The sequence below is a fragment of the Lepidothrix coronata genome, unplaced genomic scaffold (genome assembly GCF_001604755.1).
Source record: "Lepidothrix coronata isolate B3197 unplaced genomic scaffold, Lepidothrix_coronata-1.0 Scaffold92, whole genome shotgun sequence".
In the NCBI taxonomy this organism is placed as follows: Eukaryota; Metazoa; Chordata; class Aves; order Passeriformes; family Pipridae; genus Lepidothrix; species Lepidothrix coronata.
The window spans coordinates 2,502,938-2,530,795 of record NW_016690272.1 but is presented as its reverse complement, the minus strand read 5'-3'; the positions used below and the strand labels follow the sequence as shown (position 1 = coordinate 2,530,795).

Here is a 27,858-nt window from a genome sequence, read left to right as displayed (position 1 = left end):
GACGATGATACCTGGAAATGGGAATGTTAAATGGAACTTGGAAACGGAGCAGCTGCTTTACCTTGAAGTAGATTCTCAGAATTCAGAAGAAAAGTGACTGAGAAATCAATACATTTTCATTCAGCAGCTCTAATGGCCAGAATTTGTCCTTGTCAGACACAGTGAATTTTAGGAAGCGGTTGCTGGGGCTGTAGGCCTGGTGTTCTCCTTGGCCAGCAACTGCTGGGATTGCAGTCACCTCAGAGCATGTCTTTACAATTGGTGAAGATTAAAGACAAAGGAAGCCTTTAACAGTCTTTGTAATTTGGATATAAAAATCAAGCATTCTCAGTTCTGTTTATGTCAGCCTAATCTTCTATTTTTGTGTTTTTTTCACACCTCACACAATTAACTGAAGCTTTAAAATTTTCCAGGTGAAATGGTAACAAAGCAGCCCTTGATTAGAAGTATGAGGACTGTAAAAAGGGAAACTCTGAAACTAATTTCTGGCTGGGTGAGCAGGTCCAATGATCCACAGATGGTAAGTAGATGCATTTTGTACAAATAACTCCTAAGGCGGAATTGGGAACTGGTTTGTGTTCTGTTGACTGAACCAGTTGGTCACAGGAGAACTTGCTTCAGGAGGTCTGTAAAATAGAAGGGAGAGGTAAGCTTAGCTCTGTTTGAGATACTTCAGTTTTTAGCTGAGGGTGAACTTGGAGGGAATCAAGGAGGTTTAAGAGCCCTGTGGGAAGGTGGATACAGAGGATGGGAACATATTTCAACTTCCCCGTTGAGTTCCAGGCAACCCTTTTCCTTAGGAACCGCGTGCTGGAGCCTTTGCTCCGTAGCTGCACTGCATAACCACGGTTTGCTCTTCCAATTAGGTAGCTGAAAACTTTGTTCCTCCGTTGTTGGATGCAGTTCTCATCGACTACCAGCGGAACGTGCCCGCGGCGCGGGAGCCCGAGGTGCTCAGCACCATGGCCATCATTGTCAACAAGCTGGGGGGGCACATCACTGCTGAAATACCTCAGATCTTCGATGCTGTCTTTGAGTGCACATTAAACATGATCAACAAGGTATTTATTTATGTTTCAGCTCGGGACAAGGCATCTCCCCTGGAATGCTTCCATACTGGTGTCTTGTGAATCATCTCCCCGGTTTTTTGCCAGTCACGAAGTTGAATTTGATGAAATTTCTGCTCAAATCGTCAATAATTTTTCTGGGGCCTTGCCTGGAAGGAGGACTGTGCTACAGTCAAGTGTCAGTGTAGGACTAACTGCTAGAATCCATAAATCTTTAAAGTTTATGAACACAGGTACTGGTCAGTCATGTTGAGTATCTCCTCACTGATGCAGTCCTTGTGCTACAGTGTGCCAGATGTATTTGCACAACCCTTGAGCACCACCACTGAATTAGTGCTACTTGGCCAGCAGGGTGTAACCAGAAATTGGACCCCTGTGGCAGTTTTGGTGCCTAACCAGGCTTGAGTCTCTCTATGTGGTGTCTGTGGCCTGAGCAGTGACTGAGGCTGTGCCCTGACACACTGTGGCTCAGCCTTTCAGTGTTGTGTCACTGTAGAAGATGGTCTTGCCAAGCTTTGGTGGGGAAAAACTCAGAGAACTGTAACCTTTGCTTTGAATTTAAACCTGGGATGTCAGTGCTGTTCTGTGTCAAGCTACTGGCTTGCTCTGCTTAACAGAAGATCTTAAGAGGAACTTCAGGAGACCTGACTTTTCTTTCCCCTTCTCTTTCTAGGACTTTGAAGAATATCCTGAACATAGAACAAACTTCTTCTTGCTACTCCAGGCTGTAAATTCTCACTGCTTCCCAGCCTTCCTGGCCATTCCACCTGCACAGTTCAAACTTGTTCTGGATTCTATTATTTGGGCTTTCAAACATACAATGAGAAACGTTGCAGATACAGGTAAATGGCAGTGTTTGATGCAGATCAGGTGTTTCCTGGTCGAATGTTGTTTTCTTTAGTCAAACTCGGCATATCAGTCATGTGATTTGCACAAGAATAATATTCCTCTCTCTCAGCTCCAAGGTTTCAGCCAGGTATCCGTGAATGGGCTGAGATACTTGGTTGCTGTTTCATTCCTGTAGCTGGAAGGGAGCAGTGTTACAGTGTCTGCTTGCACTCTTCTGAAGTGGTTGAATGAATGTCCCAGCTCAAACTGGTGCTACAAAAAACCCTGTGAAACCACTGAGGTTTTTTTTTTTTTTTAGTGATTGGAGAAGATGCTGTTCGGTTGTGTTTCACCTGGGAAAGTTATTTAAGTTCCCGTGTAAATCCGGACATTAAAACACCTTCCCTTGCTTAATTAGCAAACACTGGGCAGAGGGTTTCCCTCATTAAGTGCTGTGATTTGCCCTTTTTGCTAATGATATGCCAATGCAGCTGCAGGGGTGGGCCATGTCAGGGCAGCAGTGCCCTCTAGTGCCCGGCAGAGCCCTCACATGCCGTGCTGGGATTTTTGGTGCCAACCAGAATTTCTCGGCGTATCTGTGTCGTTTTGGGAAAGGCCAGGTATTGGTCAGCTGGTAATTTAAGTGTTTTTTTTTTTTTTAACACCTCTTTTGCAGGACTTCAGATCCTTTATACTCTACTCCAGAACGTTGCCCAGGAGGAGACGGCTGCCCAGAGCTTCTACCAGACGTATTTCTGCGACATCCTCCAGCACATCTTCTCCGTGGTGACGGACACCTCGCACACCGCAGGTAGGAATTGGCCTCTGGGGGAGGCAGGGGATGGAAAACCATCCTCCTGAACATCAAATAACGGAGCACATCCTGTTGGGAATTAATCCCTGCGTGCCTGGCTCTGATCCCTGCAGGTTTGACAATGCATGCATCAATCCTGGCCTACATGTTCAACTTGGTAGAAGAGGGAAAGATCAGTACTCCCCTAAACCCTGGGAATCCAGTGAACAACCAAATGTTTATCCAGGAGTATGTGGCCAATCTCCTCAAGTCTGCATTTCCTCACCTGCAAGAGTAAGTCTGCCATGATTCTTTGGTGCTCCTGAGTGGGCTCTTCCACCTTGGGATACTAATGGATGTGTTTGTTGTCAGTGCCCAGGTGAAGCTGTTCGTAACAGGACTGTTCAGTTTAAACCAGGATATTCCTGCCTTCAAGGAACACCTAAGGGATTTCCTGGTCCAAATCAAGGTATGTTGGGTGTGCTTTTTTCAAGGAATTGAAACCAGTTTTCAGCAGGATATTGTTGGAAAGAGCTTGGACAGTGTTCATTCCGTGTTTGCTTAGAGATACAAGTTTCTTTGCAGCTTCTTAAAATGCATTGAGAACTCTGTCCAATGGTTTATGGTGTTCCATGGAATCTGTTTCAGTGGGATTTAATTTTATAAATTGAGCTTAAACATCATCACTTGTATTTTATGCTGCACACACAATTCCAGTGTCTAAGACAGCTGCAGAACTTACTCAAACAGGTTATAAGTTGATTTTTAACCAGATTTTGTTTCAGTTCTGCTTGGAAATTGGACCAGTTTTGAAATTTGTTGCAGTAATGCTATGCCTTTATTTTTCTAAAGATGCTAGAATTCTAAGACTGTAGGAAAGAGTTTGGAATTAGTTTTGAGATGACAGTTGTCAGGTGTTTCACAATTGTAATGATTCTGCTTTAATTACCACGATTCTGCTCCAAATGCTGGGTAACTGCAGCATCCCTTTCTGTAACACATGGTGAGAATCTTCAGTTATTTTGCATTGCTTTCTATTAATTCTGACCTTAGGAACAGAAATCCAAGCAAACAGGGGATGGGAAGATGTTTTCCTTGTCATTTTGGAAGCTCATAACTCTGCCTAAAGCATTTGACAATAAACTAATGTTTTTCTGTGAATTATACAGGAATTTGCAGGTGAAGACACATCAGACTTATTCTTAGAGGAGAGAGAAACAGCCCTTCGACAGGCTCAAGAGGAGAAACATAAACTTCAGATGTCTGTACCCGGCATCCTTAATCCACATGAAATTCCTGAGGAGATGTGCGATTAAAAACAAAAATAAAACAAGTTTTGCAGTTTTCCTTCTGTACAGCTACTTTGTTGTGATAGAAGAAAACAGCACTTGGATATTTGTTGACCAAAATGATGCCAATTTGTAAATTAAAATGTCACCTAGTGGCCCTTTTTTCTTATGTGTTTTTTGTATAAGAAATTTTCTGTGAAATATCCTTCCATTGTTTAAGCTTTTGTTTGGTCATCTTTATTTAGATTTGCATGAAGTTGAAAATTAAGGCATTTTCAAAGTAATTACTTCATGCCCATTTTGTGGCTAAGGGGAAAAAAAANGGGGAAAAAAAATAGGCAAAACGTTTAACTTGTAAAAGACTATATTGCAAAATAATCCAATTTCCTGTAAGAGTATCGATTTTTTTTTTTTTTTTTTAAATTCGGTTTTTCTTTCTAGTCTGTCCTGCAGTCTAGGAGAAAAGGTGAAGAGTAAAGCAGATTGAATTCATTGTTCAGCAGAGGATTCTAGTGCTGCCTTTGTTCTGAGCAGTTAGCAGCTTTTTGGACCGAGTGGTAAGGCTGTAGGCTACGTGTATTTGCAAGTTGTATGGCAAGTTTGCAGCAAGATCATGTGCATATCATCCCATTGTAAAGCAACTTCTGAAGAGTATGGGAACACAGTACAGTTAGTTATTTTTACACAGTTCTTTTGTTTTTTGTGTGTGTGCTGTCGCTTTGTCGACAACAGCTTTTTGTTTTCCTCAATGAGGAGTGTTGCTCATTTGTGAGCCTTCATTAACTCGAAGTGAAATGGTTAAAATATTTATCCTGTTAGAATAGGCTGCATCTTTTTAACAACTCATAAAATAAAAAAAAAAAAAAACCAAACAAAAAAACTGGCTTTTGAGATGACTTATACTAATTTACATTGTTTACCATGCTGTAGTGCTTAAAGAACACTACTTAAAAGCAAAATAAACTTGGTTTACATTTATTTTTCTTTCTTCGGCTTATTCTTTTATTGGATGAAAATGCTGTGATCATATTTAAGATTTGTATTCGAAGGTGTAGGAGAAGTTCCTTGAGGTCTAGATAACTTGCTTCTGGCTTGCCTCATCTCAAGGACTTTGGCTGTGCTTGAAGTGAACATGAACTAAAGTTGGGCTCCATTTGGAAGTACAGTAGCTGTTCTGACTTACCTCCATGGATAAATATTCCATACTCCGTTACTCTGAAATGCCAGGAATGAATGAGGTACTCTTGCTCTTTCTCTCTCTGGACTCTTTGCAGTTTATTTCAAAGAGGCATTGCACTGTATCTTGACTAAGCAGTTAATAATAGTCCGTGTGAATAACACGTGTAGACAAGATCTACAGTTATTTTTCTACCTAAAGTTTTGTAGTTAAATGATTTTCACAGATTTATGACGCAGTGTGAACACTGAGGTTGTGTGCAGTCGTGGCTTCCCCATCTCTGTAATGTCCTGTCTGTGTTTTCTAACAGTTGATGTCGAGCTCTCCCAAAGTTTTTCCCGTCGGTTTGGTCTCCAATCTCCAGACTGTTCCTACGATGCCGAGTGTGGCCATTCCCTGAGAGCCGTAAAACCGAGGCCGGGCAGGTGTGGAGGTGTTTGCTGTCAGTTTGGGTACCATAGTTAACTTTGTGCTGTATGTTCCTTTTGCAGTAGGGGTGCATGAGTTAGCAGTGTTCCTGTAGGATTTTAGCTGTGACCGGAACGTTTCCAGTCCCAAGTTTGTGTTGGTGACCATCTCTCCGTGTGTTTTACGGCGCCGGCCCCGGGAAGGCCCTTGGACATTGTGTGAGCTGGCACTTGATCCTTGGAAAGAAAGTTCCTCAAACCCTGGATGGCTGGCACTTAAGAGTACAGCCTGCCAAAGCTATTAATAGTTACAAAACTAATTTCTTTCTCTCCTTAAAGCTCCTCATTAAAGCTTTTCCATGTCTTCCCGTCATGTGGAGCTTTTTGTTCCGCCCTGTGAAGGCCACATTGTCTTTAATGGGCAGTTTAAAGTGAAATATTTGAAGTACTGTTAAAGGACACGTGTGGGAAGGACATGAAAGGGCTCGTGACCAGCTGAGTTGCAGTGTTAGAGCTACAGATTATCAAAAGCTGTGCAGAGAAGTAAGAAAAGGTTATTAAGATGGAAATAAAATGGAAATAAATCCCACTCATAGCATGACATCAGATTAATCAGTGAGTCACAGAGCTGAGCACTGAACTGGTTCTGATGTGTGGTGGCATTCACAGTGCATTCCAAACACTTTGGAACAAATCCATACAGGTAATAAAGTTAGACATGTTCCTTCCTTAAAGGTTGAAGTTGGTCTGGGGCTCGTGGTCGGGTTGTCCACTGAAGAATTAAATGTGACCTAAACTCTCAACAAATCCAAAATGTATTTTTATGTTGATTCAGAGAAGAGTTGTTGCATTATTTTGATACCTTCTGGATTATCTAAGTTACCAACATTTTAATCTTAGGTTTTGCTTCCCTTTTAGATCTAAAAATTTAACTGTGGTCTTGTCTTGTTAAGAAAATTGGTGCCTTTCCCTGATCTCTGCAGCTGCTATAAAAATGCAGCTTATGCAGAGTTCTGGATACCATTAAAGATTTGACTTGTGTGTGTGCATATTTCCAGTGCAGTTATCCTGAATGTGGGGGGGGGGGGTGAGAAAAAATTACAATGTACATCTGAGGAAGTTCTAGTTCTAATGCACACCCTGTAAATCAAAATATATGGATAAAAAGCATGAACCATCATATAAACATCTACATAACTTGTAATTATATGTAAACCAATGTTTTGTGCATATTTCTAATACAGATTTTACAAGAACCAGTTCTGTGTACTCCAGGTACATTGATAAATACGAATATTTGGGGGTGTTTTCTGTGTTTACATGAATTAATTGTCAGCTGCTGGAGACACCCCAAGTACTTGTTTCAGGCTGCCATGATGTGTTTGCTACTGTAACTGAAGCAGATTCTCTTCCAAAGCATTTTAGGTTAGTTGGTTTTGTTTTTTTTTTTTTTAAAAACTAGAATAATTTGGTGTGTGTTAATCTGATTGGTTTAAGTGAACTATTTTCCAATAAAGCTAATATTTATGCAAAAAACCACCAGCTTTAGAAACGCTCATCTCTCCAGGAAGGCTTTAGTTACTTCTGAGACTTTTTGGCACTGGAAAGGCAAGAAAACTTGAGCTCAAAGGGGGGGAAAATGAGGAAAAGATGCTGAAAATGATGCATGAAGAGGTTGCCTGAGGTAAGGGACTTGCCTCGGTGCTGTGATGAGGGGCCAGAGTGTCCCACAGTCCCTTCAGCACCAGATAAATGATTATTGCTGATCCAAGACTCCTGGGGTGCTGTTGGGATTTGCTGGAAGGTATGTCTAAACTTATTCCCTTTCTCCCCACTTCCTGGGTTTGCCTCCAAACTGAAATGCTGGAGATGGCTCTGGAAAAACTGGTTTGGGTCAGAAAATGAGGAAAAAAAGATGCCCCTCCCTTCAGCTGCCCATCAGGAAGGCACCTGCATTACGTTCTTGAGACTGAACTTACTTTTGGACTTTCAGCTTCAGGAGATCCTTCACTGTCCAATCCTGCAGATTAGGGTCAGCAGGATTCCCTTGGGAAAAGGCCTGGCCATTCCAGTGGAGGGATTCTCAGTGCACCTGAATTACCTAGAGCACACAAAATCCCAGAGTTCAGATGTCCAAACCTGCCCCCTGTGCTGCTGTTGGTCTCTGTGTGTTTCTCACTCCCTGTTTGTGCTGTCAGTGGGATTGAGGAGGAATATTTGGGAAGTTAAGAGTAGGAATAAAAACAACACGCTCAGATTTTTCACTTTTATTTGTAAGTTAAAAGCCAAACAGTACTTTTTCCTAAAAGATGCACTGGAATATCTCTTCCAGGTGCCCCATCAACATGTACCAAGTGGTCTGGGTTTTTTTTTGTTGTTGTGAACACATTTTAAATCTTAAGTCTTTTTAAATATTGCCTCAGCTTTTCCTGAGTCTTGAAGTTTATAGACTTTCATGGTCCCAATGTCCACCAGAAGCTGCCTGGACTCTCTGGTAAGGTGGTTCAGATGCTGGTGGCACTCTCGTGCTCAGAAATGCCTTTTCTGTACTTCCGTGATGCATTTTCAGCCTAATGCAGCTGAATTCTGAGTATATTCTCTACTATTTGGGCTAAATCAAACTAATTGAATTTGGCTTCTCGGGGTCTAGTTAAATGAGAAGCTTGTTAAAAAGCTGAAAATGCTAAGAGAGCAGTGGCAGTCAAGTGGCGAAACTTTAAAAGTGGGTTAACTCACATGTGGCTTCCAATGATTTCCAGCAGCATTCCAGCCTCGAGGGCACAGATATAACTGGACTCCATCTTTACGTTAAAGAAAAACAGGATTTTTAGTTCAGTGTTGGGATGTGAATTTTGGAAAGTGTACGTTCTCAAACTCTTAATCCAGCCCTAAATTTGGATTAAAGAATTTTAGTTTGGCCCATGTCTTTCATTTCTCCAAGTTATTCCTCTAGAGCAGTGCTGGCACTTTACCAGAGCAAATATTTCCAGATCCTTGAGGAGCAAGGGAAGGGAAGAGGCCTCCTGGGGATAAAACAACCTTGCTGGAATGGCACAGGGAGAGAAGAAAGGTCAGGAGAAAGCAAAGCACAGGAGGGCAGGAGGCTGATGATCACTCATCAGGCAGTTACAGTTCTTGCCTCCTGCAATTTAATCTCAGGTTAAAATCTCTAGTTAGAAAAAAAAGAAATTGTGTGCAGTAAAAGGAATTTTGCTTTCAATATTCCATTCTGAACAAAAGTAGGAGTGACTCAAGGTCACCCAATGCTCTTCTGTTGTGCTCCTTGAGCTTGGCATGTGACACCAGGCTCCAGAAGGCCCCTTCCTCCCTTCCTTCTGCTGACTCTGGTGCTGCTGCTCTCAGATCAAAGAGCTGATTTGTCAGGAAAACCGTCTTTTAAGGTGTTTCTGGCAGTTCACTTTGATTCTGTTGTTAAAGTTACTGCAGGGCCTGCACAAGGAAGAAAAAGCAGAAAGTCAGTTCAAATCAGATTATGCAGATTGTGGAATGAGGTTTTTCTATGATAACAAATGATCTGGACACAAAAGGTAAGGCAGCACAAAATCTACTAAAACTAACATATATGCACAACGTAAACCCCTCTGAGCCACCTTTTGATGGATCTCAAGCTTTGGAATTGCTCTAGAAGAGAAAGGTGGTCGCTACCTTAATTCAGGCATGAGCAGAACATGATAATTGTAATATTCTGGACTGCTCTTTTTTTTTTTTTTCATTATAGAAGCTTTCATGCTATCTGGAAGAGATCACACAACCAAAAAAGGCCCTACAGGCTCTGGTATACCTGTGTAATTTTAATAACTAAACCGGTTAGTTATTAACTAAATCTCCATAATAATAATAATCATTTATGTAACTAATTACTTTAATAACTAACTAGCTAGTGCTGGTTAGATTTCTCTCAGTAGAAAATACATTGTTCAGAAAAGACTATGACTATATAAGTTACAACCAATGAGAAAGATCAGTAAAAAGTTAAGGGAAGTTTTTATTTTGTTACTCAGTCTTCCTCTTGTCTCTTATTAGTACCCTTTGTTATTCTCAGAAATGTTTGAGAGACTTTTGTTTTCATTTGCATTAAGTAACAGATAAGGAGTCTGTGCCTCGTGGACACTCAATTTTCTATATTTGTTTAAATCAGTAAAAGGCAATTTAAGCAGGGAGTATTTAGGAATAGCTATCCTTGATAAACCTAACCTGGAAAGTATTTCAAAGACAAGTAAGCGACAAGAAGTCTAGATGACAGATCGTTCTAGTAAGTTCCTGACTTCTACAGTAGTTGTAGCTGTTGTTTACAGTAAATCGCCTCTTTATTTTTAAACAGCAGTGGAATTCTCTTAGTTTAACAAACTGATGCCTCAAGGGCTGTTAGGAGGAGAGAGTTCTGGAGTGGGAGGTTATATACTCAACCTCCACGGTGTTACCAGCCTGGATAAACACGCACATGGAATTAAACCCAGAACTGCATTTCTCCACTGCCATCTGGCTTATTTTAAATGGAAAAAATAGGACGGCTAGTGAAGAACTCAAACCAGTTTTGTTTTGGGTTTTTTTTTGTTTTCTTTCTTTCTTTCCTTCCCCCCTCATTTGGTGATTTTATTTTAACTTTCTCCCGAACTATATGGCATCTGCATTGCGGCTATTAATAGATTTGTTTTCTTAATCCTATGTACGAGTCAAATAGAAGGGTTGGGAGTAACACACGGACTCACCACTGGGTGGTACTACAGAAATAAAAATTAGCACTTAATACTGGTGAAGTGCCTCCTTTGGGGAGAAAAACCAGCCACGACCTGTCATGTGATCCATATTCCAATTCCATGCACCTGGGCGAGGGAGCAGGATTGAGAGATGGGAGAAAAAAAAAAGATTTTTTTTTTTCCTTTTTTAATGGAAAACAGCTGCTCGCCTTAAGATTTGTAATCCACGGGTACAAAACCTTGTTCAAAACGCGCCCAAGAGTGAACTGGTAGTTGTAATCAGCATAAATTATATATCTTCAACTAAAGTTTTGCGTTTGTTTTTTGAGACAGACTGTATCTTTTAATGAAAAAAAGGGCTATTTCCAGCAAGTCACAGACACTCTACGCGCCGTTAGACACCGGGCAGAATAAATCACCGTCCAAGAAGGGGAGGGGGGAGGGAGGAAAGCAGGGTGGAAAACTATAGGAGGTAAAAATAAATTAATTATTAGCAGAAAACGCTACCGTAGCCCTTCAAACGCTCATTTTCGCGGTCCGGTGCCCACAGGTGCCCCCGCTCCCCTCAGCCGGGCTGGGCGGGAAGGAGATATGGCGGCAGCTCTTCCGTCCCGCGTCCCGACGGCGGAAAACGCCAATAAACCATCCCGAAGACCTGGAAAACCGCCTGGAAGCACGGAGCTTCCTCTCTATGGAGCTGGCGGGCTAAGCGCTCCCTTCAGGCGGGAGGTCCCTGAGGCAGCCCGGGCAGTGGCGAGCGCGGCTCCAGGCACCGAAGGAAGGGGCGGGCAGGAGAAGCCGCTCCCCCCCCCCTCCCCGTTCCCTGTCACAGCGGCGGCGTGTGCGCGTTCCTGGCGGAGATTCCCGGCCGCGGGAGGCGGGAAGAGGGCAGGGAGAAGGGAAGAGGGCAGGGAGAGGCGCTTCCCGCCCTTCCCCGGGCGCGCGCCCAACCGCCGCCGCCGCCATTTTACCCTCCCGCCCCCTTTCCCCCTCCTCCCCGCTCGCCATCCCGCCGCTCGGAGCCGCGGTGGGAAGGCGGGGCGAGAGGGAAAAGGGAGGAGGAGGGACTCGGCCACCTTCGCCTCCTCCTGCCTGGTCGGAAACTGCCGAGCGGCGCCCGAGCGCCCCGTCCCCCCCTTCGCTCGCGTCCCCTCCTCCTCCTCCTTCCCCCTCAGCAAAATGGCGGCGCGTGGAGTCCCTGGGAGCCAGTGAGTGACTCGGCTTCTCCTCCTCCTCCTCCTCCCCGCTGCCGCCGCCGCCGCCACAGGCTCATTTGCATTGATCAACCGCCCCGGATCCCAGACCGGCCCCTGCCTCTCCCCCCCCTCCCCTTCTCTTCCCATTCCTTCCCGCCCCCTCCCTCCCCTCCCCCCCGGTGACCCCCGCCCCGGCCCCCATCAATCATCAATCAGCAGCACCGAGCGGATCAATCAATGGTCGGGAGGAGGCGGCGGCGGCGGCTGCTGCTGTTAATGAACAATGTGTGAGAGCTGCGCCGAGCTGCTGGAGGTGTTAAATGAGAGTAAGTGCGGCCGCCCTCCCCCGCTTCCCTCCCCCCGGGCCGGGACCCCGCGGACCCTCCTCTGCACCGGGTTACAGCCGCGCTTCGCCTCCTTCCTCGCCTCTCCCCGCCCGCCTCGGGCCTCCCGGGCGCGGGGTTCCCTCTCTGCCCGGCCATGGAGGAGCTCCCTCCATGCCCTGCTCCGCGCTTCCTTCCCCCTTCCCTCCCCGCGGCCTGGGGCGGGCCCGCCGCCGTGTCCCCGCTCCATCCCCCTTTCCCCCCGGGATCCGCATCCCCGGCAGCCGCGGCGGGGCCTGCCCGGGCTCAGGAGCTGCCCGGGAGCCGCTCCGGTGCTGCCGGGCCTGGGCTGGGTCCCTTTTAAGCAGCAGCAAAGGCGTCTCGGAGCGATCCTGCCTTCCCCTCCCTGTGCCCGGCCTGGGTACGCGGTGCAGGTGCTTTTCGGGCGCCGATTTTCCCGAAGCTGCGAGGGAAGCGGCTCCTGGAGGAGCCTTGGCTCGGCTGGGAAGGTGCTCCCCGGGTGTTCGGCTCCGGGGGTGGTCTCTGGCTCCCTCCCGAAGTTTCCTCTTCCCGAGTGTTACCGGGAGGGTCGCAGGGGTGATACAGCAGGTGTTCCCCCCGCTGCCGCTGCGACCGGGAGCGTTTTGGGCACGAAATTCCCTGTAGGCCTCGCGTATCCCTTTGGAACCTGAGCTCCGTGGCAGCCAAGGTACCTTCCCGGCTTCTCAGGGGGCTCTGCCTCACGAACAAAGACCAAAACCCCACCATTTGTACGGATGCTGAGGAATTGGAACAACTTACCAGCTGAAGTTTGTGATTAGAGGGAAGTTTTAACTGTCTGGGACCTTAAACATGGCATTTTTTCTGGTTGCACTCTGCAAATCCTGTTCCAGAGAGCGAAGCACAGAATGCTGCCTCCAACAAGGTTTGGGTAGAGTTGTCTTCACTCTCATGAGGCCCAATTCTATATGATGTTTGCTCTTTCCTGTGATACTACAGCAATTAAATGTTTTCCTTTTTTCTTGCTGGGGAAATGTGATATTCAGTGATGGCCAGCGTTTCACTTAAAAAGTAAAAAATGTAGGTGTAAAAGTAACTTTCAGGTAGAGCCCAGAGGCTGGAATAAATCAGATTAAGAGGTCTACATCAAAGAACTGTTGGGTTGTTAAATTTGTTTGCTGAGTTTGGCAGAGCTTGTACTTCCAATGTCTTGTTTTAAAGGAGATATTTATTTGATTTAGCATGCGTATCTTATCTTTCCCAACTGGAGAGGCAGGGAATGCGTTGATATTATAGACCAAGTGCTTATAAACAGTAGGTTCAAAATAAGGCAGAATTATCAATGGTATACAATGATAGCTGCTTGTTGGAAGAGATAACTTTGCTTAGTTTGGTTGTATTGATAAGTAATCGTGGCTTAAACTGGATGGAGACTGGTGTGATCAAATAGAAAAAAGTTGTAACATTAAATATGGTATTTCAAGGAACCTCTGAAATTCCAGTGTGAGTTGATTTTTACAGTTGTTTTAAGGTAATTGGGACTGAGGCAGACAGATATTCCCCTCTAGATAAAACAATGTCTTAAATCACTTTAACAGTTATTTCTTAATATATATATATATATAGCTAAGGGATGGATAATTTAGTGATTCTGTATAATATAAGACAGATAATTGCTATTTATGAGTAAATTTGTCTTTTTAAGTCCAGTTTATTCGGGAAATTCTGCAGTTCTGTTGCTGTGTAGTTAATTTTCAAAAATGCTGCTGAGGTACCATTAAGTTTGGCCTTCCCTTGAGAGAAAGAAGCCACTGTAAATAACCAGAACTATTTGGGGTGTGTGTGTTTGGATACAAAGACATGTGATGGTGCTCCCTTCTCACTGGATGAGAATGAGTTGGGAGGGAGGGGTGGTTTCTTTTATAACTTCCAGTTGAGTTCTTTACGTTTCTTAAGTCATAACGAAAGGTGCACGATACAGAAATGATGTCAAGCCTTGGTTTTTAAAACACTGCAGCAGAAGTGAAAAGTGGTAGTAAAGAATGAGGTCATGCCCGAGATGTGTGAGCCACAGACTGCCAGCGTTTCCTTTTCTGCCCACGGAGCTTTTGGGGTCATCCCTGCACTGAAACTCCCCTGACGGGCCTTTCAGAGAGGGCCAGGAAACAGCATCTTGTTTGGTTTAGACATTTCTTGCTACACTAAACATTTTTCCCTGGCCACATACCGGCTTTTGCCTTTGTTTGCCCTAATATTTACAAAATGTGGCTCGGTAGCAGCTCTGTGACAGGTCACTCGGGGAGTGAATTGACAGCTCTCATCGAGGTGTTTGGAAAGGAACACGTGGGAAGCTCCTGTTTTCTTCACCAGAAGTTCCCAAGCCATGGGTGGCAGGAGGGTGGAACTGAACAACTCTGCAAACAAACAGGCATCTTTTCATTATAAGCCTATCAATCCCCCTTCAAACTGCTGGACTGTTAACCCACACCCCCTAACAGTGGGCAGAGGTGACTTTATCCAGCAGTGACCTCTGTGTAGGCCCAGGGTTATGTCCTGGGAAGCCTCCAGCTCCTTAGGCCTGGTTTTGGCCCAGGCAGTCAGTGGCCCTGGTTCGCACTCAGGGGCTGCCTTAGGTGTTGAAAGGGAAACCTGTTCTTTGAAAATCTTATTTTGTGGCCAAAGGTCTGTTAAGCATATATATATATATATAAAACATAATGCTTAGGCATGAGAACCAGGCAATATTTTATGGACAGAGTCAGCAATGTTAGGTTTTTTTGGTGTATATATATTTTCTTCTCTTGCAGCATCTTTATTTTCAGCATTTGACCTAAGTACAAAACCCAGTAAATTCCCTGCTCTTGAAGTTATTTCCTGAGAAGAAGTAGTAATCTCAAGTTATGATTTGATTCAGGAACTCAGCAAAACACAAATTCCCCTATGGAATGCCCAGACTTTAGAGGAGTTTTTGCACCGTAGGACAGTCTGTTCACTCAGAGAGTCTGATTCCTCACTGAGTGCTGTAGGTTTGTTAGCATCACTTACCTTCCCCCTGGCAGGCTTTAATAGGAATAAAGTCTGTAAAAAGCCTGATTTCTGAAATAATCTCCCACAATATAAACATTTTAATAGCCTTTAGCAGAAAAGAAAAAAAAAGGAAGATACAATTGATAACTATTTAAGATAAGGCCATTTATTTACAGAGGCTTAAGGACAGATTGTCATGGCATTAATTAAAGGGGCTCACTAAAATGTGTTGAGGACATTCTGTGCTTTTGTGTTGATTTACAGCATTCTGTATCCCAAAATGAACCCTGATACCAATGCACTGTACATTCCTTGCTTTCTTTGGATGCCAGGTCTTGTCAGTCGAGGAGGGATTATATTGAGTTTCGTTTGTTCTCCAGCAATATTTACATTACTGTGCTGTCCAGAGGCCCTGGTCAGGACAGCTCTGTTTTCCTGGGCACTGCTCAGATACCCAGATAGGCTTAGCCCTAAAGCCAGAAAATACAGAAATATAACATTTAAACCTGGGGTTTGCTCTCTCAAGTCTTTTCCATGAGTTTTGCAGGTCGCTGTGTCCCACCTGGAGCCACAGCGATGGTTTGAGCTGCCCATAGATCCACGAGATCCCTGGATGCTGACATAGGATTCACTCCCCAAGCATTGAGTGTGTGGTGCTCCATACTGAGTGTTTGTGGAGTGCAGGATGTCTTTGTATCCCTGGAAGTGGGAATCTGGTTCTCACACCAGTCCTGACTCAGCTGTCCTTGTAGTCCTGGCCGTGGCGTGTCCCAGAGAGCCCAGCTCAGCTCGGTTGCCTTGAGAGGCTTCCCTTTGGGATTGCAGCTGGTGTTGCTGTGTATTGACTTAAAACTCCTTGGATGATTTTTGGTTTGGGTTTGGTTTGTTCTCGTCATTTGGTTTGCGTTTTATAAAAGTAAGAAACAAAAAAAAAAAATTACAGCATGGAAAAATTGATTTTATGATGTAGCGGCAGTCGTGGTTTTAGGTTACCTTGGTAGGCCTGGGTTATTCCCAGTTCTTGGTTTCTGGGAACTGACTTTGTTTCCTTCCCAGCATTCTGCTTTGCTTTGTTCAGTGATTACCTCTTTAGCCCATTTTTCTTCCTAACAGCTTTGAGATCTTACAAAATCAGTTCCCACTGATGAATAGAGGTTTCTAGGTGTTACTCTATTGCACCAGCTCACAGGCTATTTGTCTCCTTATGTTTTCTCTTAAACCTTCAGTAAAACACAAAGAACCCCCAACAACCAACCCAGAGCAACCCCCCCACAGAGTACTCAAGCACAGGAGTTGGATGTAGACTAAATATTGTCCTTTTCTGTCCCTTATCAGTGTCTGCTGTCCTGCAGAACTGCTCCCAAAATGATCAGGTCCATAGAACACTTGAGATACTGGAGTGCTTTACTGTTTGTGTAGCTTCGGGATAGCCCTGAATTTGGATGCTGAAGATTCCTGACTTCTTGTCACGTTGTTCCAGCCTGTAGGAAGTACCAAGAGTAGCCTTGGAGTTTGGGTGAGGGTTATATTTACCTCGAGGTAGGTGAGAAATTGAAATGTCCCAAAATATTGAAGCATTCAGTTTGTTCCTTGGGATCTGGAGAGGGTCGATATTTTATGCTGTGAGAACTCAGGTATTATTTTAGATATTGAGGACATGTTCTAAGATTATTACAAATATTGCATCATTAACATCCCCTGGTCTACAAGAGCTGCTCTTACTTGTTTAGTGGTTACCTGAAAGCTTCAGGATTGATTATTCGATTACTTCTCATGTTTTGCACAGATCTAAAGTTTCATTTGACTGATGATTCCTCTTGTGCAAAACTGTAAGACAGTTGTCTCTGTTGCATGGCTTTTTTCTTTTTTTTTTCCTTTTTTTTTTAAGATTCATCTTTTCTTTCTACTTAAATGATATTTCCCTGTTCAGAACCTCTACAGAGACTCTATGGAGGATTTATTGGGGTAACAGCTCAACTTCACTACACTAACCTAAGTTGTGCTTGTCTCCTGTTGAAGAAAAGAAGATCATTTGTTTATAAAACTGAAATTCAGTGGTTGTTTCATGTTTACTTTTGTCTCTGACCCTTTTTAAGATGATGAGCAGCCAGACTTAAATGAAAGTAACTTTTTCTTTATAGCAGTATTGCCAAATTGCAGTTATGGATTGTGGTGAAGTGCTACTCCAAATGAATTGGAGTAACCAGAGGGAAAAAATGGAAGGAGGAACTTGTATCCTCCTACTTGTGAACTTTCTAAAGTGAAAGGGAAGGTGTCACTGAGATAAAGTTGGTTTAACTTGTTTGTGGTTGTAAAGCAGTCGAAGGAGAAACTCTGTGACTTTAACAGCTAAAAGGCTTCTATTTTTGGAAAGATATTTCAGCTTTTGTTCTGTACAATTACTTTGGTTCATGTTATTTGATGTGATCAGAAATGATTTTGTCCTGAGACTTTTCCTGTTCAGGCTGCTGCAAACTGGTTCTTTCTCATTGCTCAAGTTGCTTGACCAGTGATGCTGAAGATGAGTTACATAAATCCCATTCTGCTGAGCTCTGCTGTGAGTTATGGACCACTGACATGGATTTACTGAGATGCCTCCCTTTGTATATAGGGAAATCTCCTGCTGGATAAGTACTTGTAACAATATCCTCAAAGCCACGAGGCTCTGCCATTGTATTCCTGCTTAGTTATGTGGATAACTTCAAGGGAAGTGAGGAAAGCAAGAAAGGAAAAGAAAAACATCCCTTTCTTCACTTGGTTTTCTTGTTTTCTTTCAAAAGATACTTCACTAGTGTAGAACTTGAACTCATCTTGGCAATCTTCCTGTTAGATTATATTTTTTCATACCTTTAGGTGCTGTCTGACCTTCTCTCTGTAAGGGAAGTTCCCAAGTTATGGAAGTCCCAAGCAATTCCTGAGCCAAGTCCAAGCTGATGTGCTTTGGGGTGTCCTGGATGTTGTTAGTGGCAGTTTTTAGAACAGCCCAGCTCCTGGGAATGTCCTTGGATGTGCAGATGTTGTGGAGCATCCGGGACACTGTCAGTGAGCGGATTCCTGGGTTCCAAGTGTCGCTCCGGGGCTGAAGGGGAAGTACCTTGGAGAGCAGACCTGGCCCCATTTCCCTGGCCCTGCCTTGGAGGAGATGCCTTGGCTTTTGGAGAGCCAAGGCTTTTATGTCCATGGAGGGACTCTCATGGCTTCAGGGCATTGTCAGACTCACCCAGTCTTGTAATTCGTGGAATTCCCGTTCGCTTATTTTTCTTCCGTGTTAAGCAGTGAAATATATTTCTCTGCTTCTAATACTGACTTCTCACTTGTGGGTTTTAATTCCTTGCTTCTTAATTTCTCCATGTCACTGGTTTGCTTCCATCTTCCCATGTTCAAGTAACGTGGAGTCGGAAAAGCAAAGCCTGGAATTCTGTTCCGTGGCCAAGTGATGAGCAGTCTGTGATTTGGCATTTCAGTGATTGAAAAGGGAGAGCAACGTTTACTTCTCTGTTCCTTTTATTTCTTAGATTTTCTTCTTTGAGTTCTTCTTTTCAGGTAGCTAGGAGGGATTTTTGCAGGCCAAGCTACACATTTAGAGTTGTCAGGATGCTGGGACAACGTGGAAAAGAATCTTACCATCCTCAGGAGCAAGTGGTTGTGCTGATTACTCTGTCCTTACAGTGATGGCATGCTGCAATTAAACAGAGTTGTGGCCATTTAATTTCTGTTGTTTAAGCACATATTAGGGTGATTTCTTTCATTTTGTGCAGCAAATTGGCAATTTCTAGAGAACATGAAGAGGTGAGAAGCCATTCTTTTCACTTTGCTCCTTTCCTTGGATGAGAATCGACTTGCAGTCGGAATGCTAAGCGTGGACATGCAGCTGTGAGGATCTCCTTGGTGGTAATACTTAGTAAAAATATCCAGCTTGTTTGTAGATTTGCAGTTTTATTCCTGGAATTTTCCTGATCCAACATGTGTGGCGGAAGGTGAGCTTTTTGAGGCACCTCTGGTGTAAATCCATTGCAGCTCTGTGTGTTTGTATGGAGTTCCTTGTGAGATTCAGTGCTGGAACAACTGGTTGAAGAAGTTGAAACTTGTCAGAAAAACTCCTTGTGGAAAAAGCACCTTTGGGTGTTGACCTTTCTTCAGTTAATTTGTGGAAGGGCTGTAAATAAGACTTTGGAAAGGTGACAACTGAGGCACAATTTCTGGATCAGCATCCATGCAGATCATTGGTTTCTGTCTAGGAAGTGAGTGGCAAAGGTTTTTCCCTCTTGCCACACCAAATTGAAGAAGCCTCCAATTCATGGCACCTTTTTAATAATTGACTTCCACTGGAGAGTTTATGATCTATATAATTGTATACAGAAACAGGGAATATGTGCTTTATGTTGTGTTGTGCAACACTCATTGTCTTTATCTTTCTGTTGTGCTTCTCAACTTGTTTTGGGGGAATTTAGTAATTTTTTGTGAGAGTTAATTACATTTTTAGGAAGTGACCAGTTGCCTATTTATTAATTGGCAAGTAATGATAGTGATTGTAATTTATTAATAATAATTATTAAATTATTTGTAATTTAAGTTTCTATACACACCCCAATGTTTTCACCACCAGTGAAATTATTTTCTAAGTGGGTGCAAACTGAAAAATTTGTATTTTTCAGAGTCATTTTCTGCCACAGTTTCTGCTGTTTGCAAATCTGGTGATGGGATTCATTGTAAACTTTGTGGGCATCAACAAAACTGACAGTGCTTTTCCTTCTGAGCTCTTCCTGCTTGGAGAAGCTGTGGAGAACAGTGCTGGGAATGGACAGTGGCATGTTTGCAAGGGAGGACAGCTCCAGGAAAGCTGCAGAGGGGCCAGAATATCAATATCTAATGAGGAATTTGGGAAAGGCCTGTGTGGCACAGCTTTAGGGCACCTTTGCAGTCACCTGTGCGCTGGACAGGAGGTGTTTATTATTCCTTCTTGGAACTGGTGTGGGATAACACTGGGGAGTGTGAGCTCAAAAACTCGATAAAAAGCAAGTTCTCTTGCTTAGCTGAAGGATGGTCAGTGCAGTGAATCCTTGGCTGCACTGGCCAGTCTGATTTCTTTCACAATTTAATATTTCAAATGAAACTGTTACCACTGAGCATTTCAAGTCATAAGTGTCACTCTGCTGAGGTGATATTTAGAGTAAATGGTCTGATCAAGTTGATCAGAATTGGAATCAGTTTTCATCAGTGTCTTGGAAACTTTCTGGGTCCAAACAGAGCCAGTTTGAGTCTTTCCAGAGTGAGTTGGCTTTGAACACTGTAGCCATCGTTACAGGTGTTGCCCCCTGTGCATTTGCTGCTGTGACATTCATTTATACCAAAGTAACATCTGGAAAGACATTTTCTGATTGTGGGGGATGTTTGTCGTGAAATTTTAATACTTGTTTAGGCCATATATGTGGCTTTCAGTCATCTCTGACTTCTTTCAGCCTGCTGCTTTTCAGGAAAAATATATATACACCTGTGCTTTGGCCACTAAATGACTGAATACAGCATGTGATTCAGAGAATTGCTGAACACAGATTATCCAGCACAAGCAAGTGCAAAATCTGAGTGTCTCTTTGCAAGTTGAGAGAGACCATGACTTTGTTGCTTGCTTATCCTTTTCTCAGTGTTTTATTCTCTGTTTTGAATGGGGGTTGCCTGCACCTGTGCTGATGGAAACAAAGCAAGCCTTGGAGTTGAAGTGCTGAGCGAGCCCTTCTTGGGCTTGACTGTAATGACCCGTTGCCCATTTCCCTCTCATCTCCGTGTTTGAGCAGGCTTAAATATACTTTGTAAGAAATGAATTAGTCATATTTGCCGCTCACAGGTTTTGTCTCTGAAAACTGGAACACATCAGTAGATGCTTTTGTTGTAAATCAGCTGGTAATCTGTTGCTTCTTAGGGGCTGGGGTGGCTCAGTTGTGGGCCTTTTCTTTCTGGTTGTGGGGGAAAGCTGCTCTTGTTGTGTGGGACTGATTCACAGGCTGCCAAGTAGTCCAGCTGAACTCATTTGCAAAGTTCTCTCTTGGAAATAGAATGCTTCCTGGAGTAGGTATTTTAATTTTTGCATTCCTTGCTACTTTTAATTAAGACTAATAGAAAACCTCTTTTAGCTTTTGGAACCTCGTTCACGCAATTAAATCTTTGTTCTACTTACAAAGCAGTTTGATAAACTTGGAGTTCTGTGTTTTCACCTTAAAGCAGTATTTTAGAAAAAGTTCAGAGCTGGAGCATTAAAGAAAAATCATTCAAACCCAGAGTCATTCAAGTCCTCCTCCATTGTTTTTGAAGGTAATATGTTATTGAAAGGAAAGGATTCAAGTACTCTTGTAAACTGAAGGCAGGCAATCCTTTATCTGAGCAGTAGTTTTGGCAGTGACAGTGTCAGCCCTGGCTTTGAAATGTACCTTGGGGTAATTAGGGATCTGCTGGGAAATGCTGGGTTTGTGCAGAGCTTGTCCAATCCTGAATTGATTCCTTAAGAAACTTGCAGTGGCTGTTGTCAAAATATTATGATGGGCAGCCTGGCTTTCCACATCCAATGTGTGTTTTGGTGATGTCAAGCAGACTTGATTGTGTGGAAATACTGCTTTAATTGAGCTGGGTTTTTTTTGGGTTTTGTTTTTTAATTGAAAAAGGAACTATAACAGCTTCAATATAAAGATGAAAACAGAGACTTCCCAGAATTGGGAAGTTTTGTCTTGGACTCAAACACAATTTACCATACTGAGTTAAAATAGGACTCTGAAATAAAACTACTAATTTTTTTTTTTAAACTTCAGCAAATGGCACAAATACTTTGAAATTGCTTTATAGTTTTTTTTTTTTCCTTAGTAATATATAACTTGCCTTTCTCTGGAGAGGGAGGACTGGAATATCTTTGCTGCTGAGAATCCCAAGATAACAGAAGCACCAGGAGATAGTGCAAAGACACCAGAGATCTTTTCAGACTCCTCCTGTCTGCCTTGGCTGACACTGAACCTCTGCTGAAGCTGCTGGGCCAGGCTCACCTGGGCTGTACCACCAGGCTGCTGCTCCCCTCACTCACATTTCCATGGAATTGCAGCAGCCTGGACATCATCCCACTGGCCAGGAGCAGCTTTGAGGGTTCCTGCTGTGCAGGGCTGGGCTCAGTGGATATGAAAAGGATAATGTGGAGACTCCTGGTGGGCCAGCAGAGCCAGAGCAGTGTGCAGGTCATTCCATCCACAGCCAGATATTCCACAGGCTGATTTACACCAGTTCCTGCTGGTTTACACCATTTCCTACTGGTGTTTGATCAAAAGGGCCATCTGTGCCTTGCACAGTGTTTAACTGATGGAAGCTCATGGTCTTTTGATGGTATTCCAGGGATACTGACTCTTTATCCCTGCTGGATGGGATACTGCTTGTTCCTCAGCCATTGGCATAACCCAACCTGAATGATGGATTCCACGTTCCCATCTAGTCCAGACCAGATTTCCACTGCATGGATTCAGGATTTGTGACCTTTGTCCTGTGGCTCACCCGTGTGGGAACAGCGGGAGTTTACCCAGTGGCACAACTTAGGCCTGGCTTTGTGTGAGAGGTGCAGTCGTGCTGCTGGACCTGGCCTGGCTCCTGCAGCAGCACAGCTGTGTGTGACACTTGAGATGCTGTATCTGAGCTCATTTAGGCTGTAGTTCACTGGGGTAGTTGTGGATAAAACCAGCTCCAGTGTGCTGGGAAAACCCGGGTGTCATCTGATAACTGGCACTGGACTGCACTTAAAACAGTTCCATGTGGAACTGCTCTTGGAAGCAGTTGCTGTGGCACATTCTCTTTGGGAAGGTGAATTCATAAGATGCTCTTAAGAAGGACAGTTGTTGGCTGAGGTAGATGTTGGCAGCCATTCCAAAGGGGGCATTTTAACCCAAAGCAAACATGGGGAAAGCTTGAGTGTGACATCACTTCTGGAAGGTGACAGTTCTGGAATTTCGTGCTGCTCAGAGTCAGCTGCTGCTGTTTTGCTCCAAAGTGCATTAACATGTTGTGGTAAAAGAAAATAGGTGTTTGCTGGAGAAGATGAGGGAGGTGGGATGGAAAAGGAAATGTAGAGATGAAAAGAGAGAGAACTTGGTGGTGTTTGCAGAGACAGAAGATAAAGGCAGCAGTTACCTCAGATCAGCTCATTTGCCCTGTTCTGGTGAGGTTGTATCTTAGAAGTCCAGTCTGGTGGATGAAAATACCAAGGTTTTTTCTACTCCTTGTGCAACTTTGCTGTGCACTGGAATACTGAATTAAAACTCCTCAGGTCCTTCTGATCTCAAGGTGGCTGTGAGGAATTCCACAGGTGCTGGATGTTGGGGATACCAGTTGGAACTGCTTTTTCCTTACTCTTCAGTAGCTCCTGTATTTCTATTCATAAGAACACAGTGTTGCTTAGACTTGCAAACCTTTGTCAGATTTGTTGAAATTGCTTTTATGTTCAAAAGTTTGTGTCTGACAGGCCAGTGAGGTGATCACAGTTTGTGTTTTCTGAGGAAATGAGACTTTAAAAGTTGCTAATTCCTGTCTTTAAGCTGTTACATTTTCAAAACATTTGTGCTGTAATATTTGTATACTTTGTAAGCCAAAACTCGGAGGAAAGCAATATATTTACCAAGTTGGAATATTTATAAATATAAGAAATTTGGAGTTTGATGGAGACTTCAAATGAATTCAGGTGTGCTGTGGGGTGGAAGTGGGTGTTGTTATCTGTGATGAGGGAGCATTAATGGCACTCAAGCACCTCAACCAGACATATAGAATTTATTGCTGCAGTATTTTGGGTTACAGATCTGATTGTTCCTATGTTAAACTGGCATTTAGCAGTATTTTTAATACTGAACAATTAACTTTTTTGATTTGCTAGTACGTTCTACAGTAGTGTTTCTCTTTGGTTGTGCTTATCTGGTCAGTGTTCTGGGATGTTTTATGTTATGGAGACTGAGAAGTAGAAAGAAGACTTTTGTTTCCTCACTGGAAAGTTGTAGGGAAGCTTGGATAGTTAAACTCTGGCCACTGAACTTCAGGCTGACACTGTCCTTTCGAGTACTTGTCAAGGATGGCTCTGTAAAGGTCAGGAAGAACTCTGGGAATCAATCTAAGGCAATCAGGAATTCTTTGTAATTAAGAAGAAGTCATTCTAATAGATGGAAGTAGAAAGGGAATGGGAGATGCTGAACTCTGTGCCTGTCCTCTGACATGCTGTTGATTCTGAGCAAAAAGAACCCCCCTAAAATCCCAGCAGTAAAAAAAGTGCTGGTTCTCTGTGTGAACAATGGTACTCGCACAGATTAGAGATGTATTTCTTTCCAGATTAGTATTATTGCCCCTAATACTGTTTTGTTTAGTGTGTGGCTCGTTTCCTCCGTTTATTCTATCCCAGGGAACAATTTCTGGGAATAATGTTCATTCTGCAAGCGATCCAGCCTTTCCCATGAGAAGCTGATACTGGCTGAGGTTTGGGGGAGGGGGCAGAATCCCTGTGCAGCTGTACCTTGTCACAGTTCTCAAAATGTAGAAATTATAGATATTAAAGGGGTTTTGTCGTTTACTTTTTACTCTGTTATGTTTCTGCAAGTAGAGGAAATGTGCTTTTAAAAATGATTATTTTTGCTTGCCGGTTGATTTTATACTTGCTGTGATAAGTGACCTTTGGATATAAGATATTCCCCACAAGTCCAGCAGGATAGTTGTCCTTGAGGTCTAATTACAGGCTGTTCCTCCAGCTCTGAAGTTCTTGCTAAAACTGCACTTATGATCCGAGTTTCATTTGTCCACAGATGAAATTATATTGCCCCATTCTTTGCAGCTGATTTGTATTTTTCTCACCTCTTTTAGTACATTTATTAATGGGGTTTTTGCTTAGTTTGGGAGATGGTGTTTCTAGTAACACCCCTATAGCAAATCACCCTTTTGTGGAAGATGAGGTAAATCATCCAGGTTTTCATTTAAAGCCAGCCAAGTAAAACAGGAGACTGAGGAAACAGCAAGGAAATATTCTTTTTTTTTTTTTTTTATGGTATGTTTTGAATTTTGACTTTGACCATCGTGTGTTTTGGCTTCTCGTCAGCTCCTTGAATAAACAATTACACTTTAGGTCACTCTGATATTTTTTTTTTTTTTTTAAATACATGAAAACTGATAGACCAGAAGATATTAAATCAGGCAGTTATTATTACTTTGGTTAGTTAAGCAGCTCAGTTCTTTCTTCTGTGGTGTTACTGTGATAAAAAGATCTCTAAACCATGTTGTGAAGACTCAGTTCTCGGGGTTCCTGCAGGAGGTGGTTGGAATGTGTGGCTCCAGGTGCCATTGGAGTGTGGGTTTGAAACTGGATCCAGCACGAGGTGAAGGTGTCTGTGCATGGAAAATAAGGAAAAGGAGAGTGAGAAGGTCTGAGAGGTCTGAGAAGAAAGATCTGGTAGAGCAAATCTAAGGAAGGAGAAGGAAGTTGAGCCCAGAGATAGGGAAGGGGAGCATTTCTAACACTGCTGAGTGCCTGGAGAAGGGAGCACTCACTGCAGGCAGGGAAGGAAGGAGCTGGGATCGGGATTGGGGTGCCACTGCTGGGAGAGATGCTTGGAGATCCTGGGATGCCGGTAAAGCTCTGGAGCACATATTGTCAATTCTTAGGGATGGGAGCACAGGAGCTGCCACTTGGATGAGCTTCAGAGGCTCTCAGAGCACACAAGTGCATCCTGTGGTGGGAAACTAAGGAAAAGTCTTATCCACCAAATCAATTTGCAGGGAGGAGGCTCGGTGCAGGAAAAGTTTTGGGAAAAGTTTGACGTGATGGTTTCAAACAGTGGAAGTGTGAGAGTGGGGAGGCAGCAGATCGAGGAGGTTCTGATGGTGCTGGAGTTTGGGAGGGAACAGAAGGACATGCTTTATTCACCAGTGAATGAGTCTGGTTTAACTTCTGGCCCGTTCAAGGTAGAAGAAAACTGATTTCAAAGGAGCCAGGCATCAGCATTTGGAAGTGAAATCATGTGCAGCAAGGGAGTCCTTCCAGAACTGACTGAAATCAGGAGATGCACAGGAATGACAAGGAGCGTGTTTGTTCCTATTGCTTTTCTCTCTTACCTTTATCAATTAAAAACACATTAGAAAGGCTTCAGAACCAGTTGTTTCTGTACTTCAAACTGTCTGTAAATGGAGGTGCTGTAACTCAGGAGTGTCCACGAAGTTTATATTCAGAATAAGATGGCCCAAGATGGAAGTTTTGGTTGTGAGGACATCAATTAAGTGAGGTGAACAAGATCATTTCTGCTGAGGAGCAAAAGGGAGCTCCAGGTAAGGTCCAGGAGGAGCAGCCCTGCCGTGTGTCACCATCCCTTGGGAATGGCACAGACAGATCAGCTCTGTGGAAAACTGCAGCCTCAGTGGGGATGCTCCTGTTTTGAGCTTCCTGAGTCTTTTCAGGAACAAACCCAATATTATTTCGAGGTACAGAAAACAAAAGGGAAATCATGGCTGCAGCCACTGTATTAATTAGCAATGATTAATAAATAAGACCAGTTGAAGTTGGTCAGTGTGTGAGATGTAAAATGCAGAAACAGGAAAAGAACAGGTTTCTCCAACTACTTCATCTGCATCCCTGTGTTTTGACCTGGGGCAGAAGCTTCAGTATTTCCATAACTTCTCCATTCTGTGCTCTTTATGTGGCAGTTGTAGCTTTTAAGGGACCAGTTTGCTTAACTTTTATCTCACAGAGGGAAATTTGGGAGTGATTCAAACAATTGCAGTGCAAAGGCTGCTCTGGAAGTAAGAGTTACTGCCCATGTTAAGAGTTTGGGGTTTTTAAGGAGGGGAATATAGGGATGAAGGAAGTTTTATAAATGTATATATAAGATCCTACAAGTTAGAATTTAGCTACTGAATCGTTGTCAACAATTATTTTTCAGTCAAACCTGAAGGAATTCATCTTAGTGAAGCAAAGCTCACAAAATTAGGAAAACAGAGACTTTATGAACCTTTGATGCTGGGCAAGTCTTTTTTTAAATTTTTTTTTTTTTTTTTTAGATACTATCTATAGCTAAAGATCTGTCTTTTGTGGTAAGCTTGACCTAAATTGTGTGATGGAGTTCTTGGTTTCTTCAGCAATGTGCTTTGGCCCTGAGAGATCAAGTGTCATGGTAATTTGTGGTGTTTAAAAGCAAAGGTAGTATGGGACGATCCCCGTCTTTTAGTTTGCCTGTCACTCTTGTGCTTTGTCCAGTGTTCTGTAGGATCTTTAAAGCCTTCAGGAGTGAGACAAGAAAGGTGATTTTGGATGTTTGCTGGCACCCTGTTGGGAGCTTTTTGTAAGGATTTATATTTGCATGGATGCATACAAATGAGAAAGTGGATGTGTGTGCAAATGGATGTCCCTGTTTCAAAGAAGTCAGAAATACTTGTTCAGGGTGATTATTCTGTGAAGTGGTTTCCTTCTGAACTTTACTTTCTGGTCTAGGCTGGCAGACTCTCATTAGCTTCAGTTTTTGGAAACCTGAGTGGATGGATCACACAGGCCCTTGCAAGGCTGAGGTGGGACAGGGGGTTGAGGCAGGAATTCTGAAGAACTTGCTGTCACAGAGCCTTTCCCACAAAGCTTCTGGATGAAGTCGATTTGTGAGCGTGTGATGCTTGAAATTCCGTGTGAAATGTGGAGATGGACACTTAGTTGTGTTAAAAATGCAAAGGTCCTTTTAAAAGAACTCTGAGTTTCTCAGTTTGTGCAGCAATTAGCTAATTGTACAAGTGTTTAAAATCCAGGACAAGGAGGAAGGAAGAATTGTGCACTGGTAGCTGGGGAAGGGTGTGTGGCCAGGAGAGAGAATTCAGTGCCCTGGGATATAACCAGTTCCTGCCTAAGTGGAGCTTAATGTTTGGTTTATTCAAGTGTAGAAGCATTTGGAGATGGAAGTGGGACATTTGATAACAGCTCATTGAAATGTTTGGGGTTTGAACTCAGTGCAGAGTTCTGTTCTGGTTTCCATCTGCACTAAACGTGGGGAGCATTTCTCATTTTGCC

At 43.3% G+C, this 27,858-nt stretch overlaps 2 protein-coding genes and 2 long non-coding RNA genes across 13 annotated transcripts in view; 2 read left to right on the top strand and 2 right to left on the bottom strand.

Moving 5' to 3' along the window:
• Window positions 1–5,317, top strand: part of XPO1 (exportin 1) — a 34,438-nt gene extending 29,121 nt beyond the window's left edge. For all 3 annotated transcript variants that reach the window (XM_017821757.1, XM_017821759.1, XM_017821758.1), the window contains exons 19-25: window positions 414–520; window positions 867–1,061; window positions 1,741–1,909; window positions 2,572–2,706; window positions 2,823–2,982; window positions 3,061–3,157; window positions 3,858–5,317. In XM_017821757.1, the coding sequence (XP_017677246.1) occupies window positions 414–520; window positions 867–1,061; window positions 1,741–1,909; window positions 2,572–2,706; window positions 2,823–2,982; window positions 3,061–3,157; window positions 3,858–4,004 (1,010 nt within the window). In that variant the 3' untranslated portion in view covers window positions 4,005–5,317. The remainder of the gene's footprint in view (window positions 1–413; window positions 521–866; window positions 1,062–1,740; window positions 1,910–2,571; window positions 2,707–2,822; window positions 2,983–3,060; window positions 3,158–3,857) is intronic.
• The window catches only part of LOC108500651, a 190,385-nt gene that overhangs the window by 72,931 nt on the left and 89,596 nt on the right, over window positions 1–27,858 (bottom strand). The window lies entirely within an intron of this gene.
• LOC108500648 lies at window positions 7,814–11,255 on the bottom strand. The gene is made up of 2 exons (XR_001875929.1): window positions 10,787–11,255; window positions 7,814–9,011 (listed from the first exon to the last, which is right to left on the bottom strand). It is a non-coding gene; the product is annotated as an uncharacterized LOC108500648 (long non-coding RNA).
• USP34 (ubiquitin specific peptidase 34) overlaps window positions 11,368–27,858 on the top strand; it is a 110,538-nt gene continuing 94,047 nt past the window's right edge. For all 8 annotated transcript variants that reach the window (XM_017821755.1, XM_017821748.1, XM_017821749.1 and 5 more), the window contains exon 1: window positions 11,368–11,801. In XM_017821755.1, the coding sequence (XP_017677244.1) occupies window positions 11,759–11,801 (43 nt within the window). In that variant the 5' untranslated portion in view covers window positions 11,368–11,758. The remainder of the gene's footprint in view (window positions 11,802–27,858) is intronic.